General features: G+C 46.7%; 1 protein-coding gene across 6 annotated transcripts in view; it reads right to left on the reverse strand.

Annotated features, from left to right (window-relative positions):
- ncor2 (nuclear receptor corepressor 2) overlaps positions 1-16,355 on the reverse strand; it is a 132,604-nt gene that overhangs the window by 89,186 nt on the left and 27,063 nt on the right. For all 6 annotated transcript variants that reach the window (XR_012963876.1, XM_076154236.1, XM_076154238.1 and 3 more), the window contains exons 5-11: positions 12,337-12,519; positions 9,065-9,178; positions 5,727-5,783; positions 5,267-5,319; positions 2,470-2,536; positions 551-723; positions 314-407 (exon numbers count right to left, since the gene is read on the reverse strand). Coding sequence is in view for 5 of the 6 variants with exons in the window: in XM_076154236.1 (XP_076010351.1) it covers positions 314-407; positions 551-723; positions 2,470-2,536; positions 5,267-5,319; positions 5,727-5,783; positions 9,065-9,178; positions 12,337-12,519 (741 nt within the window). In the remaining variant the exon portion in view is untranslated. The remainder of the gene's footprint in view (positions 1-313; positions 408-550; positions 724-2,469; positions 2,537-5,266; positions 5,320-5,726; positions 5,784-9,064; positions 9,179-12,336; positions 12,520-16,355) is intronic.

Raw genomic sequence — 16,355 nt, forward strand, 5'->3', positions numbered from 1 at the left:
TCACAATTTTTCTAATCCACATCCAAGTTTATAATCTATTGAAGCAAGAAGTTGTAGAAATCAGCAAAATGAGTGGAAATCAAAGAGAAGAGAGAGAGAAAGAGCAAAGAAGGCAACTAGACACAAGGTTCAGCTGTGTGACATCCCCCGAACCGGATGTTTGTTCACTGGACAACATGTCGCTGTAATGGGGTTAAGCCACGCCCACTGTGTCCATATTATTTAAGCAATGATGCAAAAGTATATCTCAGTGACTTCTGTCTGTGTAACCCATTCTACTGTTGCTGAAGTCATCATAAACAGAAGAGCTCACCTCGTGCTCCGATATGCCATCGATGATCTCAGAGACTTCGTGTTCGCTGCGAGCTGCGGATGAGGCCAGTCCACCTCCGCGCTGCCCCACGCGGCTACGAGAGCAACACAAACAGAGGAAACTTAAATTACTTCAGAGCCGAGGCGGGAACAGAAAGGGTCAGATTCGTTCTTGTACAACAGCCACCGAAGAAACTGGAATCATTGGGGGATAATACAAAAAAGAGAATCCTCTCACTTCTGCATGCGCTCCTGCAGCTCTCTCTGCTTGCGGATTTCGGGGAACTGCTTCTCGTAGTACTCGCGCACTTTGCTCTCCTTGGCTCGGCGCCGGGGGTTGTTTTCGATGCGCTCCACCTTCTTCTCCCAGGCTTCCATCAGCTGGTCATAGCGCTGGCAAAACTTCTGTTCCTAGAGGGACGAGGGAACATAGAGAACTCAAAAACAAATCAGAATACCAAGACAATGTGTTTGTCCTCATTTTGATCTCTGGAGGTTTGAAACTAGCTTTCCTCTCTTGCCTGTGTTTTCTGCAGAGTCATAATATCCTGACAGTCGGAAACTATCCATACAGAATAATACCACACAAAATAAAAAAATATGACTGGACTTTATCAACGGAACACTACAAGGGCTCTCTCAGACATGTGTTGGCTCCGCACAGTCATGCACAGCTACAATATGACTGTTCTAATAAAAAAGTCTAAATTGATTGTTCGGTTTTATGTAGCCCGTTCCCATATTCCAGGGCCCATGACCCGCTGTGGGATTCCAGACCCAAGATGTTTGGGAATGATCAGACAGATGTGAGGAATAGATGAATCGATGAAGTAATTGATACTGTCGCCATTGATGCTGAAAGACCGGCTGGTTTGTATGAAGAACTTGTTGAAAACCAACTAACTCATAACACGGCACTTTATGTAAAAAAGGAAGGTGGGCAGACGCTTTACAAGTTCAGCCCTGATGTGGTCGTTTCTGATTGAGTTTAGAGTTTCAAGAGCCGATTTTCAGCCTAATAAGATGTGACCCGACGTGAACTGTCAGGCTGGGGTGGTCAGCTGACTGCCAGTGTGAGCCTTCCCAAAGTCTGATTTCCTCACAATTCACCCTGAAACGCCTAATGTGAGTCAATGCGTGACATTGATTCCCTCTAAACCCCCATTTGAGTCTGACGCTGACACTGTCACATCTTTCTATTTTTATTATAATTTGTATTATTCCGTAATCTCTCTGGCGCATCCTGCTGTGTTCCTCCATATGTTTGGCGTTCTGCGCGATGCGTTAATGCCCTGCGAGAGAGTCTGGCCTCGAGTCATGTCTGTGGCAGAAGACGGGCCGCCATTTTACCCAGATCCTCTACAGGCGGGCCCATAAAGCAGCCCATTAACTCTTGTGGAGACACGACACTCGGTAGGCTCACAAAACCCGAGGTCGCATCTGTCCACACTCTGACCACCAGCAGCTCGACGGAGACAAGACTTGGACGCTGACGCAGGACGCAGGGCTTTGATACAGGGGTTGCTTTGAAATGCTGCACTTTTTTGGCCTTGAGGAAGAAAATTCAATTGTAGCAATCGCAATATGGCCAGAAGCGCTTTTTAATCTCATACGTCCTACTGGTACACGGAAGCAAATTTCATAAACATAATATGAACTTTAGTTGATACTGATTTCCTGTCAGTTCAGTTGAATTTTGAAGACGGCCGTCTGCTTCTGGCATCAGATCTCGCCCCATTGATCTCTCTTTATTTATAGCCATGTTCTTTGGCTTGGTCTAGCGCACACAACTGGCAGGCAGCAGCACAAAGTAACTCCTTACAATGCTCATTACATTGGCTGGCAGTGCTGTTTGGTGGACATGCATAGCAAAAAAAAAAAAAAGGAAAGAAAGAAAGAAGAAAAGTGTTTTTTGTAATGACAACATGAACAAAATATGCTTTGCTTTTCTTCCAAAAGAAATCTCAGCTCTCAAAGGGCCGAGTAAGAGCTCTGACAACAGATCATACCCGCTGTGTTCATAAGAGCTCTATTTCTCTCCGTTCGGCCTAAAATGGCAACTCACTGCTAGGAGCGAGCTGGCCCAGTTTCACACTAGTCGTCCGTCATGGGCCGAGTCCCCGAGGAGATTCAAAGAATGTCGTCTTCTCTACTTACCCACTGCTTACGAGCGTGATTTCTCCTCTTGAAGTACAGGATGAGCTTCTTCCTCATCGCCTGGTTTCTGGGAGGGACAAAAAAGATGGATGGAGGTGAGAACTTTACAGATTGTGCTTTAAGCTTCATCAAATTCCTCACATCATAAATTGTAGTGGGTTTCTTTTTCACACTGCGCACTCTCTCTGCCTCCCTTTCTTGCTCGGGTAAACAAACCCGGGACTCGTACGAGCGACATCCGTCCTTGTACGTCACTGCTCGATAAACTCAAATTTGCTTGTGGGCGGACATGACAAGGAGGGAAGCCAAACTTATAAAACCTGTCTGCTCTTGGAAGGCCCTGCCTCACAGCTTCAAATAAAGGTCAGGGCCAGTAATCTCCTTAGGCGGCCACTCGGTTTGTCTCTTTCTCTGCTGCAAGACTGAGTTTTATTCCCGACACTTAATCTGTCAGTTGTAAGGTCACGTTCCCTCGCTGATTAATGTAATCTTATTCTACATTAGTCACTTCAGCTGAGCCGCAGGGTCCTCCGGGTCACAGGCAAGGACGTGGGGGGAAAGGAAGTGGGCTGTTAGTGCTGCAGAGGAGTTTGTGTGATACACCGAAGATAACAAGATAATGTTTGGAGTTTTAGAGACAGGTTGACCTTTTCCTAATTCCCCAACTGTGTTATCTCGATGAACGCACCCACATCAAATCTAAACAACTTTAGCGGCCGACCCACACAACAACACAACACCCAATGCAGAGACATCAGTGCAGCAGAGAGAGAAATACACTCGTGGTGTGGAGGGTGAAGACCAACAAAGTATGGCAAATGAAGACCTGATAGATTGAGATCTTTAAGGACAGAGACGGTATTGTGCTGTGAACACCAGATGGCGGAGGGAAAGATTAGCAGCCCTCGACCCGCACCAAAGGTTTCCTTTGTTTTCCTCTAAGCCTGTGCCATTTCTGAGAAACTTTAGAACACTGTAATTTGTCGTCAACTCCAAAACAGGACGAGAGAAAATGTCATTGTACTCCACACCTGTGACAAACTTTCTCCAGTGGCAAGACCTTACTGACGGTTTCAGAATCCACAGCTCATGTTTTCCTGCCAGTCAGAAGTATCCATTGTACATGTGAGTGTGCGGTGGAAGCAGAGCTGACAAGAGCTCCACACACAAATTGTGCTCCTCTTTCCCAGCGGGCACGAGTGTCAAGGTTATCAAGCCGGTTAGGAAAACAAAGGAGACAATTGTGCTGCTCAAAGCTACACAGAGTGGTATTTTAATAACAAGAGAGAGAGAGAGAGACAGAAAGAAAGGGAGAGAGATTTGAGCTAATTGCTTTGAGGCAATATGCTGATCAAAGGGTGCAGGGATCAAAAGAAGTGAAGACAGAATTCTGTGAGCTCTGTGTGGCCAAGAGGTCAAACGCGTCTCAATTTCTCACGTATGCTACTGTGCCCAAACCTGGACGCAACCCGTTATTACAGCCCTGCTACAGGCCTTTTAGGCTGCTCTGTGAAATGAGTCACACTGATAAATGTTGCATACAATTCTGTTCCCATCTACAGATGTGGATGAGAATCAGAAATGGACCTATAATTGCTGAAGTAAACTTTTGTTATGCGTCACTAACAGCACTGTTGATGTAGGCGTTGCGTTGACATTTATCAAAGTCACTGCTGAATATCAATATGAAGAAGTAATCATTCAAGGCGGCTCGAAAAACAAGTCCTTCATCTCTCTTTGAGATACGGGTGACAGGAGTTTTTCAGTCAGAAATCAATGGTGAAAGCAGTGTATTTGTTTTTGACTGATGTGCCTGTTAATACCCGAGTTAGAGGGCCACTTGCGGCGTGGATCATCTGATCTGATTACAGTTTGATGGAGAACGTGCCGTTTGGCGGACGAAACCATTTCTGACGTGAACCGCAGTCTGAATTTCGTTACTTTTAATAGGCCCATTGTTGAGCGAGACAACTCCACAGAAAGACAGCTGACAGGGTTTCTTGCACCAGCTCGTCTGCCCGGTAGTGCTGTTGGTGAATGACACTACAGGTAAATTCTATGGTTGATCTATGCAGTATCAGGGAAAATCTACCTCTTAAATAGCAAAAGCAGTGCCTTTTTGGAACTTCTTAGGTAAAATGCAGCCGCTGATGTACGCGTGGGAGTCATAGAGTTTTAATTGCACTGATAGTAGTTTGATGTTTAAAGAGGATCTAAAAATATGCGGCTCTGCCAAGACTCGTGAACAGAATACAGCAGGGATCCTCCTGCTGACAGCGTTTGGCCCATTTACCTACATAATGCCTCTAGGAAAGGACCTCAAAATGCCTTCTGAATTGTAGTTATGTAGAGAGACTTTACAGAGCAAAGTTACCAAAGTTGCACATGGACATGTCTCCCCCTTGTGCACGAGAGAGAGAGAACATGTCACTATGATTTGTGTACGTCAATCTGTAACCATGACGCGACACGTCAGTGAAGTGTAGTCAGAGTGGCAACAATGGTCTCATAACTCATTACCAAACAAAAACACAACCCTATCAATGGATCTTTATCAATTTTCACATCACTATATCACGATATCTACCCTATCAAGTAGAGAATTTAATGAAATGAGGGAATGTGTGGCAAATCGAGATGATTCCTTTACTATTTTGCACAATAAATGGTACTCTTCTGTCCTCCTGACGTCCCTTGCAGGGCTCTGTAGTGAAGAACAGCTCAGTGGCTTTATACAGCATGAAGTATTTTACAGTGTGGAGGCGTACAGAGCTTCTTGGTATAAAGACAGACTCACATTTTGATGTTCTCATGGTACTGCTTGGTGTCTGAAGGCTGATTGTACAGAGGCTGGAATAGAAGAGATGGATCAAAGAATTAGTCTTTTGTAATTAGAGAGATTCATAACAGCGATACACATTACATCTCCTTAATGAGATCCTATCTTGCCCCCTTGCTTGTTTACACTGACCTATACAACTATATATCTATACGGTATGTACTGTACATACTGTGTAGTAGTGGCTTAATTTGAAGAATTCATTAGAAATATTGTATCATCTTATTGCTGTATTCTTAACCTGCACTTGCACCACTGCTCATGAGCCTCGCACTTGCTGACTCCTCCTCTCTCCCTCCCAGCCTCCCCTTTCCATCCTGGCCTTTGGAATAACTGGGGCCACGTTGTCAGTGATGCAAAAAACACATAGGTACAAGGAAAGAAGTATGTGAGGTAAAAAGTCAAAGTCTCTACTCACCAGTTCCACCCTGGGCCCCAGTCCCTCCAGTATCCTGTGAGCTTCTTCTGCCTTTTTCTGGGGGGAAGAAACACAGACAGAGAAGCAGCACATTAGCCGGCCGCCTGTATCTCTAGCATCACCACGGCAACGCTGTGAGCACAGTCGCTCGATCAGCAGAAGAGTAGACCCCCACTTTGCGGAGGGACGGGGCGGCTGGATGTATGGCTGGATGGACAGATAGATGCGGCGTCTATTATTAGAGCTTTTAACTGGAGCCCGGCCGCGGCTCCTCGCCGGGCTCCCACTCTCTGTCCTCTCCCAGAAAAAGATTAATCACTTCCCCCCTAGCACGGAGAGGTAGAGAGGAGGCAGGCAGGCAGGAAAAGCAAGTGAGAATGAAAGAGAACGTGAGTGGGTGAGAAAGAGTAAGAAAAAAAAACACACACACACACACACGAACAGAGAGAGAGAGAAAGGGGTGGAGAGTGGGAGAGAGAGAGAAGGATTTTTGTGTTTTGTGCTTATCTCATACGAGCCATCTGACGAGAACGATCTCACCTCCAAGCTTACTACCCGACAACTATCGGCCCCGTGGAAGAAAAACCCTGGCAGTGACCATAAAGGGAGAGGGGGGGGGGGGGTTGGGGCGGTAGAAAACCCCACCAGTGTTTCTCTGCTGCTTTGGATGACCCCTCCACTCCTCCGTAGATTTATATTTAGCTCCCATACACAATGTGTGAACACTGTCCCAGACTGCCCCTTCTCTCCATTTTACTGTTTTCTATCCTTCCACTTTCATCCGTCAAATAGATAGCTGCCCAGCTGACACCCCGAATGCTCCCGCACGCTCAATCTTATTTCACTCCCTTCGACAGCGGCGTGACTGGCGGGCAGTGACACGCTTGTGGACAGGACGGATAGATGAAGAAAGAGGACGTGAAATTTTAGTGACAAGAGGAGACGGAGCCTGTGCGTTTTGTTTCATTCCGGCGATCTCTACGCCGTCTCCCAAGAGGGGTCTGAGATCTGCCTCTGAGTTGTCATGCAAACGGACTTGGATGTACTGTAAGACCACAGGAGTTCACGCAGCTTAACTTGACTCAGCACGGGATTCTAAATGGGTCACCAGTGAATAAAGCGCAGTGACTCGGTGCCAGGAAAGTAAATCACTGCTAAGTTAGGTTTGCATGATCCCGTTCCTCTGCGACCTCTCATTTTTGCAGTCGATTCGATGTTTTTGCTCGTTCGCTCTCTGGCCTGATGAGTAGGTGTAAAAGCCTGCTGAGTATTGCCTCAGAGAGCCCGCTCACTAAAGGAGCAGTTAATGAGCGGCCATTATTAAAAGCAGCTTTTCAAAGCAACTCATCACATATTTATCGGCGACAAAAAGGAGAGGGATGCAATAGAAGCAATAGAATGTCTAATGAGTGCAACGGTGGAGTTAATCACATAAGGAGTGTGTGTGATTAACCTGGGTGTCTCATCTCAACACCCAGGCTGGCTCAGTTACCTCAATCATGCCCTCCCATGGTGACATGGAAGGACTGCTACTGAAGGAGGAAAAGAGGAATCAGGCAGTGGCCTTGAAAATCAAATCATGTGACTGAAATCTTTTTGTCAAACCGATACTAATACCATTAATAATTACGCCAGTGCCACAAAAGGTCTAACTCGAGGCGTGGACAGGCGCGGGAAAGGAAAAGCTAATGCACTGATGTGTTGTAATAATACGGCGCTGACACCAGATCACAATGCCACAGTATTATGATAATGCAGCCTCGGCGAAGCTCTCTCCTCCCCTGAGTTTACGTCCGTGACCACAATGTCCCAAACGTGAGAGGAGCGGATTGGAGCCGAACGATCACCGGGCCCCGACAATGGTTGGCAGGCGGAGGAATGTGGATGCAACCCTGTCTGGGAAGAGCGAGTGACACCAGCACAAAGACGCATGCTGAGGCTGGAGTAATTATACCCCGGTGCTTATACGCACACAAAACACACACAGCACCCTTTGTACATTAATACCTACGCGCTATGTATTCACTTTGTCAATGCACAGCAGAGTGCATTGTTTGAATTTGCTGCGGGGCCACCAGGGGAAGGACAGTAGGCCAGAGTACATCCTGGCAGTCAAAGGGAAGTGGAAACTGTTAGGCCAGGTCAGGCTACTTTGTGGAGTAAGCCGTGAGTCACCCTTACACTTCCAACGTTTCGGAGGAGCCTTGAGCAATCCAGCATGTCATCCTGTTGAGTGTACTCAGCGGTGCCGTGATTCAACTGCGCTTGATCAATGTGGAAAGGCAAAGGACTTTCCCTAAGCTACCATGCCGTCTTTAAAAAAAGGGGCTGTGTGGCTATGTGCTCTGGAGGTTACTTATCCTCTGGTGGTCCAAAGATGATGTATAAATATTACTCGTCTAATAACAAGAAGACTTTCATTACACCCCCTGGTCACGGTGTTATTCTTCTCCTCCTGGTTTCTCATGAGGGGCTTTGTTCAGAGAGGTTGCCTCTGGCCACAGAGAATAAAGGAGAGGTGTGCATTTCACCACTAGGTGGACTAAGAGCATTGACAATAATTCCATTATGAAGGTAACCCTGCTGCTCACAGAGCTGCTGTACACACTGTGTGCTGCAGCTTGTCATTGACTAAGCACTTCCAAACGGCTTTGTATGACCACCCAGCTGCTCCGCTTGCTCTTTTGTCGAGTAAGCGAGTAAGGTGCTAGACTTGCATTGGCGATTAAAGACAAAGAGACACTGTGCGCATGTGAATGCCTGTGTGTAATTCTTCATGTTTGCAACGTTGACCTTTACGAGCTTATTAGGCAAGAGTACAGGCTCTGCTTACTTTGTGTTGACAAGGGTTTCTCAGGATTACATCATAACAGGTAAATAGACCTTAAGGAGTTCTAGTCTGACATACAAACACAAAGCCCAGTAAAGTCCACGCTTTGTTTGCTCAGTATTGCAGACGCCGAGACATAATCCTTACTTTCTTTCCGTTAAAATGTAATAAAGGCATGTGTACGCCCCTGGATCTGCAGCCCAATCTGTTGCATCAGAATCCAATAACCCGGCCAGGCCATGAAGAATACTCATCGACAGTAAGCGTGACACAGAGCAAGATGAAAAAATAATGACCCATGGGCGAGGACAGCAAGCTCACACCCTCTAGAGACAATGTCAAAGGGCATTTCTGACCTGCATTTCCAAAAAGTGGACACAGGGAAACGCCACTCTGGCTCACTTGTAATGAACCCACTGCACGAAAACAAACTCGAGGAAATTTGGGTTTAACAGCTGAGGTGTTGGGAGTATGAGAAGGCTGAGGTGGGTGTGTCTCTTCCACTGACCCTGTTTTCGTCGTAGATGATCTGCACCAGGCTGCGGTGTTTGGCCTCGCTGGGCGGCGGCGAGATGGGTCGCTCGGGCTCCTGAGGCTTCGCTGCCTCCTCCTCCAGCTGTTGCTGTAATAACACACACACACACAAACAAAGATGTCACTAAACAAAACCCTTGATCATTCCTGCAGGACCTGTAGCGTTTTTTTCCAGTATTTGGAAGAGGAAGCCTTTCCCCTCCCACTCCTCCTCCTCCCCCCCCAGCTCTTCTCCAGCAGGGATGAGACTAACTGACCTATTAGCTGTAATAGCTATTAACTCCCCGGGGACCAGTTAATCAAAGAGTTACCACAACAGCTCATAAACAAAGCCAATGCCTGCTGTGTAGCCAGAACATTGTGTGTGTGTGAGAGAGCGAGTGTGTGTAAGAGAGTGAGAGAGAAACACAAGAGAAAAATATGCCCCTTTTCCACCGAGCCGGTTTGACACGGCACGCCAAGATCACAAGCGTTTCCACCGAGTCCTCACAGCAGGAGATAACTGCGCTGACCTGCAATATTATCTTTCCACTTTGGAGCCAGGCTATATCGTGATGGTTTCTATCCTCCGCTGAGTTTTGTTCTCGCAGCACACTGGCTTTCGCGATGCGTGCGCGTCGTCAAGAGGGCAACCGGCGAAATTGGCGTAACACCTGTGCTGTTACTTCACCGCCTTTCTGTCCTTTCTTCAATCTAACTCAGCAGTCGCCATTTTCTGTTGCCGTTGTGTTACTTGTGCCGCTCTGCATTATTAACAGGGGCAAATGGCTTGATGGCTTTTAGAGTTTAAATCTCTCAGCATCACAATATAGACACTTTTCGATTTTTTTGTTGTCGTTGGCCGATTAGTGTTAACTATTGCGAGGGGAAGAGCGGTAACAGGAGATGGAGGTGGATAAATACGAATCGCAAATTGGCAACCTGCGAATTGGAAGAAGGCAAGAAGCTGTGATTCATCCGACTATATGATGCGAGGAGCGTTAGCGTGCCCTGCGGCGTACAGAGGCAATCACTGTAATCCTACAGCTCGGGAGGAAGTTGCTCTATTTTTGCCCTGAGCAGAGCGTAGATGTGTCGCACGGTGTACCCACAGAAAATATAGACAGGCCTTCAGTTTGCTTACGTTAGACGCTTTGTTGTTAGTGTTTGTTAGTGCTTTGTTGGCACTGAAGCAAGAGCCACACCACCAGCAATCTAGCAGAGAATACTTTGAGAAATAATAATCTCAATATGTGTTCCAAAAATCATAATTTGATGTTTGGGGGTGGGGGGCAATCAACAAGGGCTTACTGATGTTTCCCCTCCATGCTTATGAGTTTGATGATGTATATATTAAACAAAATGATGTTAACAATGCATAGTGGAGGAATAAAAAAACAACTAATGTTCACCTTGTAAGTACTATGACCAGATGTCTCTGTGCTGCTGTGGTGGTCTGCATTTTATTAGCATTTTATTGTTTATTCAACCCATAACTTTGACTGTTATTACTGAAGTATCAGTAAAAATCATTGGCTACCCAAGTGCAGCATTGAGGAAAATAAATACTAAACTATTTTCATTTTAAAGTGAACATAACAAGTTGCCTGAAAGATATATAGCTGGATGGAAAACCTCAAGAGCAGTATCAAGGTTTTGCAAGGCAGTAAGATGAAGTGAGCGAGAGGAGGGAGCGCGTTCGGCTTCAAGATCCCCACTCTGAAGGCCGAGTGTCGCCGAGTGGCGTGCCGTGCCCTGATCTACAGTTAGGCCAGCCCTATAGCAAGCACCCCCCCCCCCCCCCGCCCAACACACACACACACACACACACACACACACAATCTCCTGTCCTGGGCCTCAGCCCAGGGGCGGGGGGCGGGGCGGGGGGGAAGGCGGTCTCAAGAGGGTTCCACATGAGAGTGAAGCGAGATGGATCGCCGTGTGCCACGATCGGCCCCCGGATAAGCATCTGGAGAGAAGGGAAAGCGCAGACATTCCCAGGGACCTCCACCCCTACCACCCCCCCACTTCACTTTCCGAGCCCACCACCAAGTAAAATAAAATAAACCAGCCGTCCTGAGCTCGGCTGACATGACACAGGCTGGAGGTAACTCTAGCCCCGGGCCCCTCCCCCCCCCCCCGTCGACCAACTCTGCCAGAACTCTTTAAATAAAGCTCTACCATATACCGCACTTAATTACTCCAGATGTTTTAATGCTTGACGAGAGCTGGAAGAAGAAAAAAAACATCCACCAAAACGTGTGCGTGTGTGTGTGTGTGTATTGAGGGAGTGTTAATGGAGAGATCTTGATTTATTTTTGTAGGTAACAGCTCGGCCTCTCAATCATTCACAAGCCCCCCCACCCCCAACCTCAACCCCACCCAAAACAACAGAACCTTACTGCCCAGCCCACCGAGCCGCCCACGGTGAGTCCACTGCACGCCACAGGCTGCAGGTGGCACAGATTTATGGAGCGGCTGTGTTTTGAGGGAGGGGGGGCAACCCAAATGGCTGCGTTTGTATGTGTGTGTGTGGGGGGTGACCGCTCTAATCAGCATACAGTAACATGGTGGAGGAGCGCCTGGGGTGAGAAAGAAAAAGCTCCACCATACACACACACACACACAACTCCTCCTCCTCCTCCAAACATGATGTGGCAGACGGCCAAAAGGGAGATGGGCGAGGGAGGGATGAGAGCGGTTTAACAGGCACAAAACCGCCACCATAATCCTCCGCTACCCCAGGGGAGCTGTTATTTATAGCCTTATATATTTTAACCTACTTTTTCTCCTAAATAAAAAGAAGAGAAAGGAGAGGGAGAAAAGAGGGGGTGCAGCTGCCTGTAGGGGTGTGTGTGTACAGAATTGTGGCACATTGAGCAAGCGTCGGCCACAAAGTGGGAACGCTACGATTACAACACAGCAAAGTCTCCATTTCATAGGCTGCGCCAACTGCATCCTGGCCGGGAGGGCGATCGGAAAAATTCACATGAACAAAACCGCACGATGCCACAGAGAAGAATCAGTCAATGATGACGCCACAAACCAACAAGGCCTTGATGAAGAATGAATTAAACACCCGGTTGGTATCTGGTGCCGTTAGGTCTGAACGTTTTAGAGTCATGTACTGTATATGTCTCCCATATCCTCCCAAAGTCACATTCTACATATGCTGTTTACAAGACTGTTCCCCTTGAATTATTCAGTCAACAATGCACATGTTCACACAAAGCAGAGCAGCCAGACAGACGGCGTGGGCATGCACACCTGTTTTTTGCGCAGCTTGCAGATCTGTTGTTCCACCATGGTGATCTCTCGATCTACGCGGTCCATGTTCTGGATCAGCTCTTCCTTGGAGAAGCGCGCCGGCAGCAGATCCAGGTCGGGGTCCATGTGGGCCGGGCTCACGGGGGAGATGGGCTCCAGCTTCCCCATGGCACTGCCGCGCTCCTGGAGGGAGAACATTAGATTGTTATGATACAAGAAAATGACAAGACAGAGATGAAAGAAATCTGCTTGGTCATGTGTATGTATGACCTCATTGTTGTGACCTTGTTAGTTGGATAACATCACTACTGTTTATTTAAGTAGCATCAGAGTCTGAGACTGTTGTAAGCAACATTGGAAGCAACACAGTATTTTGACCAGTTTCACTTTGTAATTTAACGTTTTTCTCAACAAACATTTAGAGAAAGGTTAAATCAATTAATTCATCAATTAAAAATTTGACAGAATGTGACAGGACACGAGTGACACATCTATGCTGAAGAGGAAGCAAGACGAAGTGCCACTACACCTAGATTATGCTATTGAAACATGATGTATTGAAGCAAGTAAACATTTCCCGCCACCTCCACGTGTGCCCTCTATACCAGAACAGCAGAGTATTCATACTATACTATAGATGAGATAGATACTGTAGATGTGTGTGCATGTATGGGTATAGAGTGCAAGTAATCATACTGAATGCTGGCCTTATAAGGACGAGTCGAGTCTAACACTTGACAGACAGACACACAGACCTACTAGAGCTTGAATTAGGCCCGAGCCTGTAACCCAACACTGTCGAACCCCACTTTAGTCTGAGGTTTCGAATGCAAACGAACAACCAGTGGGCGACTAGAGAAACCTAAACTTTACTACAGCAGCATAACCGCAAAACAAAATCAATACATTTGACTGTCATAACCCGAATGTGAAATATTAAATCCGATGGGAGAATCTGCCCACGTCAACAGTTGTCTGGTTCCTGCAGTTACATCAGGATGACCTAATAACGACGCACGTTATTCCCTGTTTATCGAGGGAATGACGAGCCTTTAGCTGTGGTTTCAATGTCTCCGAGGATTGAAACAGCATCTGCATCTAATACCTGTATCCGTCTCCTAAGACTCTGCAGGTTAGAGTGCGAGATATCATCCAAACATGTGGCGTGCATCCTCTGGCGGGGTAACACACTCCAGTAATAACCTCCTTTGGGTAATGAAAGCTAGTGTCAGTGTTCGCTGACACCAGACTACACTAATGAATATGAGGTCACAGCCTCTCTCTCGTCAGGATTATGAACAAGAGCACTGACAGCTGGCTCTACTCAAGACTCTTCATTTGAGAACAGAAATATTCCGTTTTGGGCACAGCGGGGAAAACAACAAGTGTGTCGGGGAAGAAGAAAAAAACCTGAACCAAGAGGCGGTTATTAGACATGGCTCTCAGCTCAGAAATGGAAATTGTGTGTGTGTGTGTGTGTGTGTGTGTGTGTGTGTCAGAGGAATTGTAGTGAGTGTTTACACCAGCGATATAATCCACACTGTGCCTCATTAGCTGGGTCGCCTCACTGATGAGATAGTGCGGAGGAAGGATTCATCCAAAACACTGAAACCCACATCAAAACACCTTCTCTGTCTGTGTACACACTCCCGGACAGATTTACTATTTTTTGATTCACTTTCCGTTCGTGTATGCATGCGCGTTTCTGCACCTGATTTACCGCAGCAGATCAAAAACCTCGGCGTGCCTCTCAGCTGCGCTTTGAGAGTGAATGCGGACGCGTTTCTGCGGTGGAATCCTCTGTGAAATCACCCTGACACATTGGAATGCACGTTCAAGTAACGAGTAACAAGGTTAGAATTAATATCCACCGCAGAGAGAATATATACAAGTAAAAAATATAGCCTGAACTGCAGCTTTATCTCTACATGTTTGTCTGCTTTATAAACGATTCTAATGTCTTGAATGTGAATAGGAAAGCAATGAGAGTGTCGTGTATCAGTTAAGGTGGACTGATAAAGAGAATTTGGAGTGAAGTTCTCTTTCTTCCACTGCTGTTAAGGTTTGACTGTGGTTTTGTTCTTCAACATGTACAGAGTATAGCACATTTATAGCCGCTACACCTGTCACCTAGTGCGAAAAGGTCAAACGCCCTCGACCCAGTGCAGCTCGCAGCTCGTACACCACCAAAAACCACAGTCACATTCAGAACACACACATTCAGCTGCATGATGTTTAGCTGTGCACGCATTGGGGTTGTTGTTTTTTTAATAAACCGCCGCGGTTGGTTGTAGTGTGTTCAGCGAGCACCGGTCTGAGTGACTGACTCATGTATTCTTAAGCGTTCGCATTCCAGAAAGCAGCTGAACATAACAGCGTACACATCCTGTTTTCATGCCCGAATGTTCTCAAAAGGTTCCCGATATTCCCTGTGGATCAGACGTCACACACTTGCTGATGCGGTGTACACAACAGCAGGTGCACAAAGCTTTGTAAAAAAGACATAACATTTACTTTTGTTTCGACGTTGAATCCCAAAATGAAAAGGGAATAAACACAACTGTGTTATGGAATAAAAACCTCCTCAGTAAAGCTCGTCCGTGACACTAAAAACTGCAGTAAACAGAAACTAGTCGGTAGCTATAAATAATACTTTGGTGGCGTTGCTTCACACCTTTACTTCTTCTGCTTTGCTCATACTTCCCAGAAGCACACAGGGTGAAAACAACGTCTTTTCCGTATCTGACAGGTTATTTGCTGATAGATTGAACTACAATAAGCCGATGTGGGGACGACAATGTTGATGTGTGGAAATATACTATCAGGCTCCGCACACAAGCTGACAAAAGGTGCAACCTGCGAGAATCAATCAACACCTTTGGCATTTTCGCATGCAGGGCCTTTAATGTGACGTCATCAAACCTGTGAAATAGAGCGTTTCTACAGCTTGTGATCACACACACACACACACACACTTTCCTCGAAGGATGCTGATGATTTCCCCCCTGGGCGTTGACTGACAGGAGGTAATGTGTAGACGTGTAAGTGATATGGCAGTGCGAGGCAGCCAGTCCATACCAGTCACAAATATAGTCGAGTCGGCTTTGCGCTTTGAGATTCTGCGGCTGCATAAACATCACGCGGGCATCAAAGGCGCCGGCCAGATATCGAAACGAGGCGTGACATGCGTGGAAATGCGGTGACGTCACCGAGCGAGAGGCGCGGCTCCGGGCTCTGCGTCTAAGCGGCGGCTCACGCAATTTACACTGAAGTCTGAATCTGATTAGCGAACGACTTTCTGCACGTAACTCAATTCTTCTTAAACCATCGCTGAGGCAAAGGAGCGGGTTTACTTCAATCGAATCACGCCGCGCGGGGGAATCCAGACGCGTCACAGACAGACGGAGGACAGAGGACAGAGAGATCGAGTCTAAGAATCTGGACTGAGATAAATGAGTCCATCTTAGTCGGTTTCCTCTGCTGAACAGAAGGTGATTTGTAGGGAATTTGGACACGTGTGCACAGTGGGGAAATTGTGTTCCACTCCCACTATGCAGGCTGCACTCGCTGCCCCCGTCAGTCCAAACACTCCCACCCACCGAAAACAAAGCCTCCCCCTCCAGCATCACACACACTCGCACACATTCACTATGTCGCGATATACCAGAATATAAAGCGACGCTTCGTTAGATTCTAGATTACAGAGAGAAATATTTATTTCCCTCCTGATTAGTATTCAAAGTGTTGGAGAAAGTCTTTCAATATAATTCTGTGTATTACAGCACCGCAACTCATTACAGCGTAAATCAACATAGCGTTCAATATCAACACCTCGCTGCCAGAAGCGTCAACAACGGATAAAGCAAGAAAGGCAGAAATGTGTTTGTTAAAAGGCCGTTCGCGCTGGTTTGGCATTAGACTAATTTCTTTTTGTGTAAACATGTTGTCCATTTTCCTGCCTTCTCCTGATAACCTGGTTTGATCTGCACCTTTAAAAACAATCGCAGACGGGGGAAAAA

The sequence above is a fragment of the Genypterus blacodes genome, unplaced genomic scaffold (assembly GCF_046128005.1).
Source record: "Genypterus blacodes isolate CSIRO-AG114 ecotype Tasmania unplaced genomic scaffold, CSIRO-AGI_Gbla_v1 ptg000061l_1, whole genome shotgun sequence".
Taxonomy (NCBI): Eukaryota; Metazoa; Chordata; class Actinopteri; order Ophidiiformes; family Ophidiidae; genus Genypterus; species Genypterus blacodes.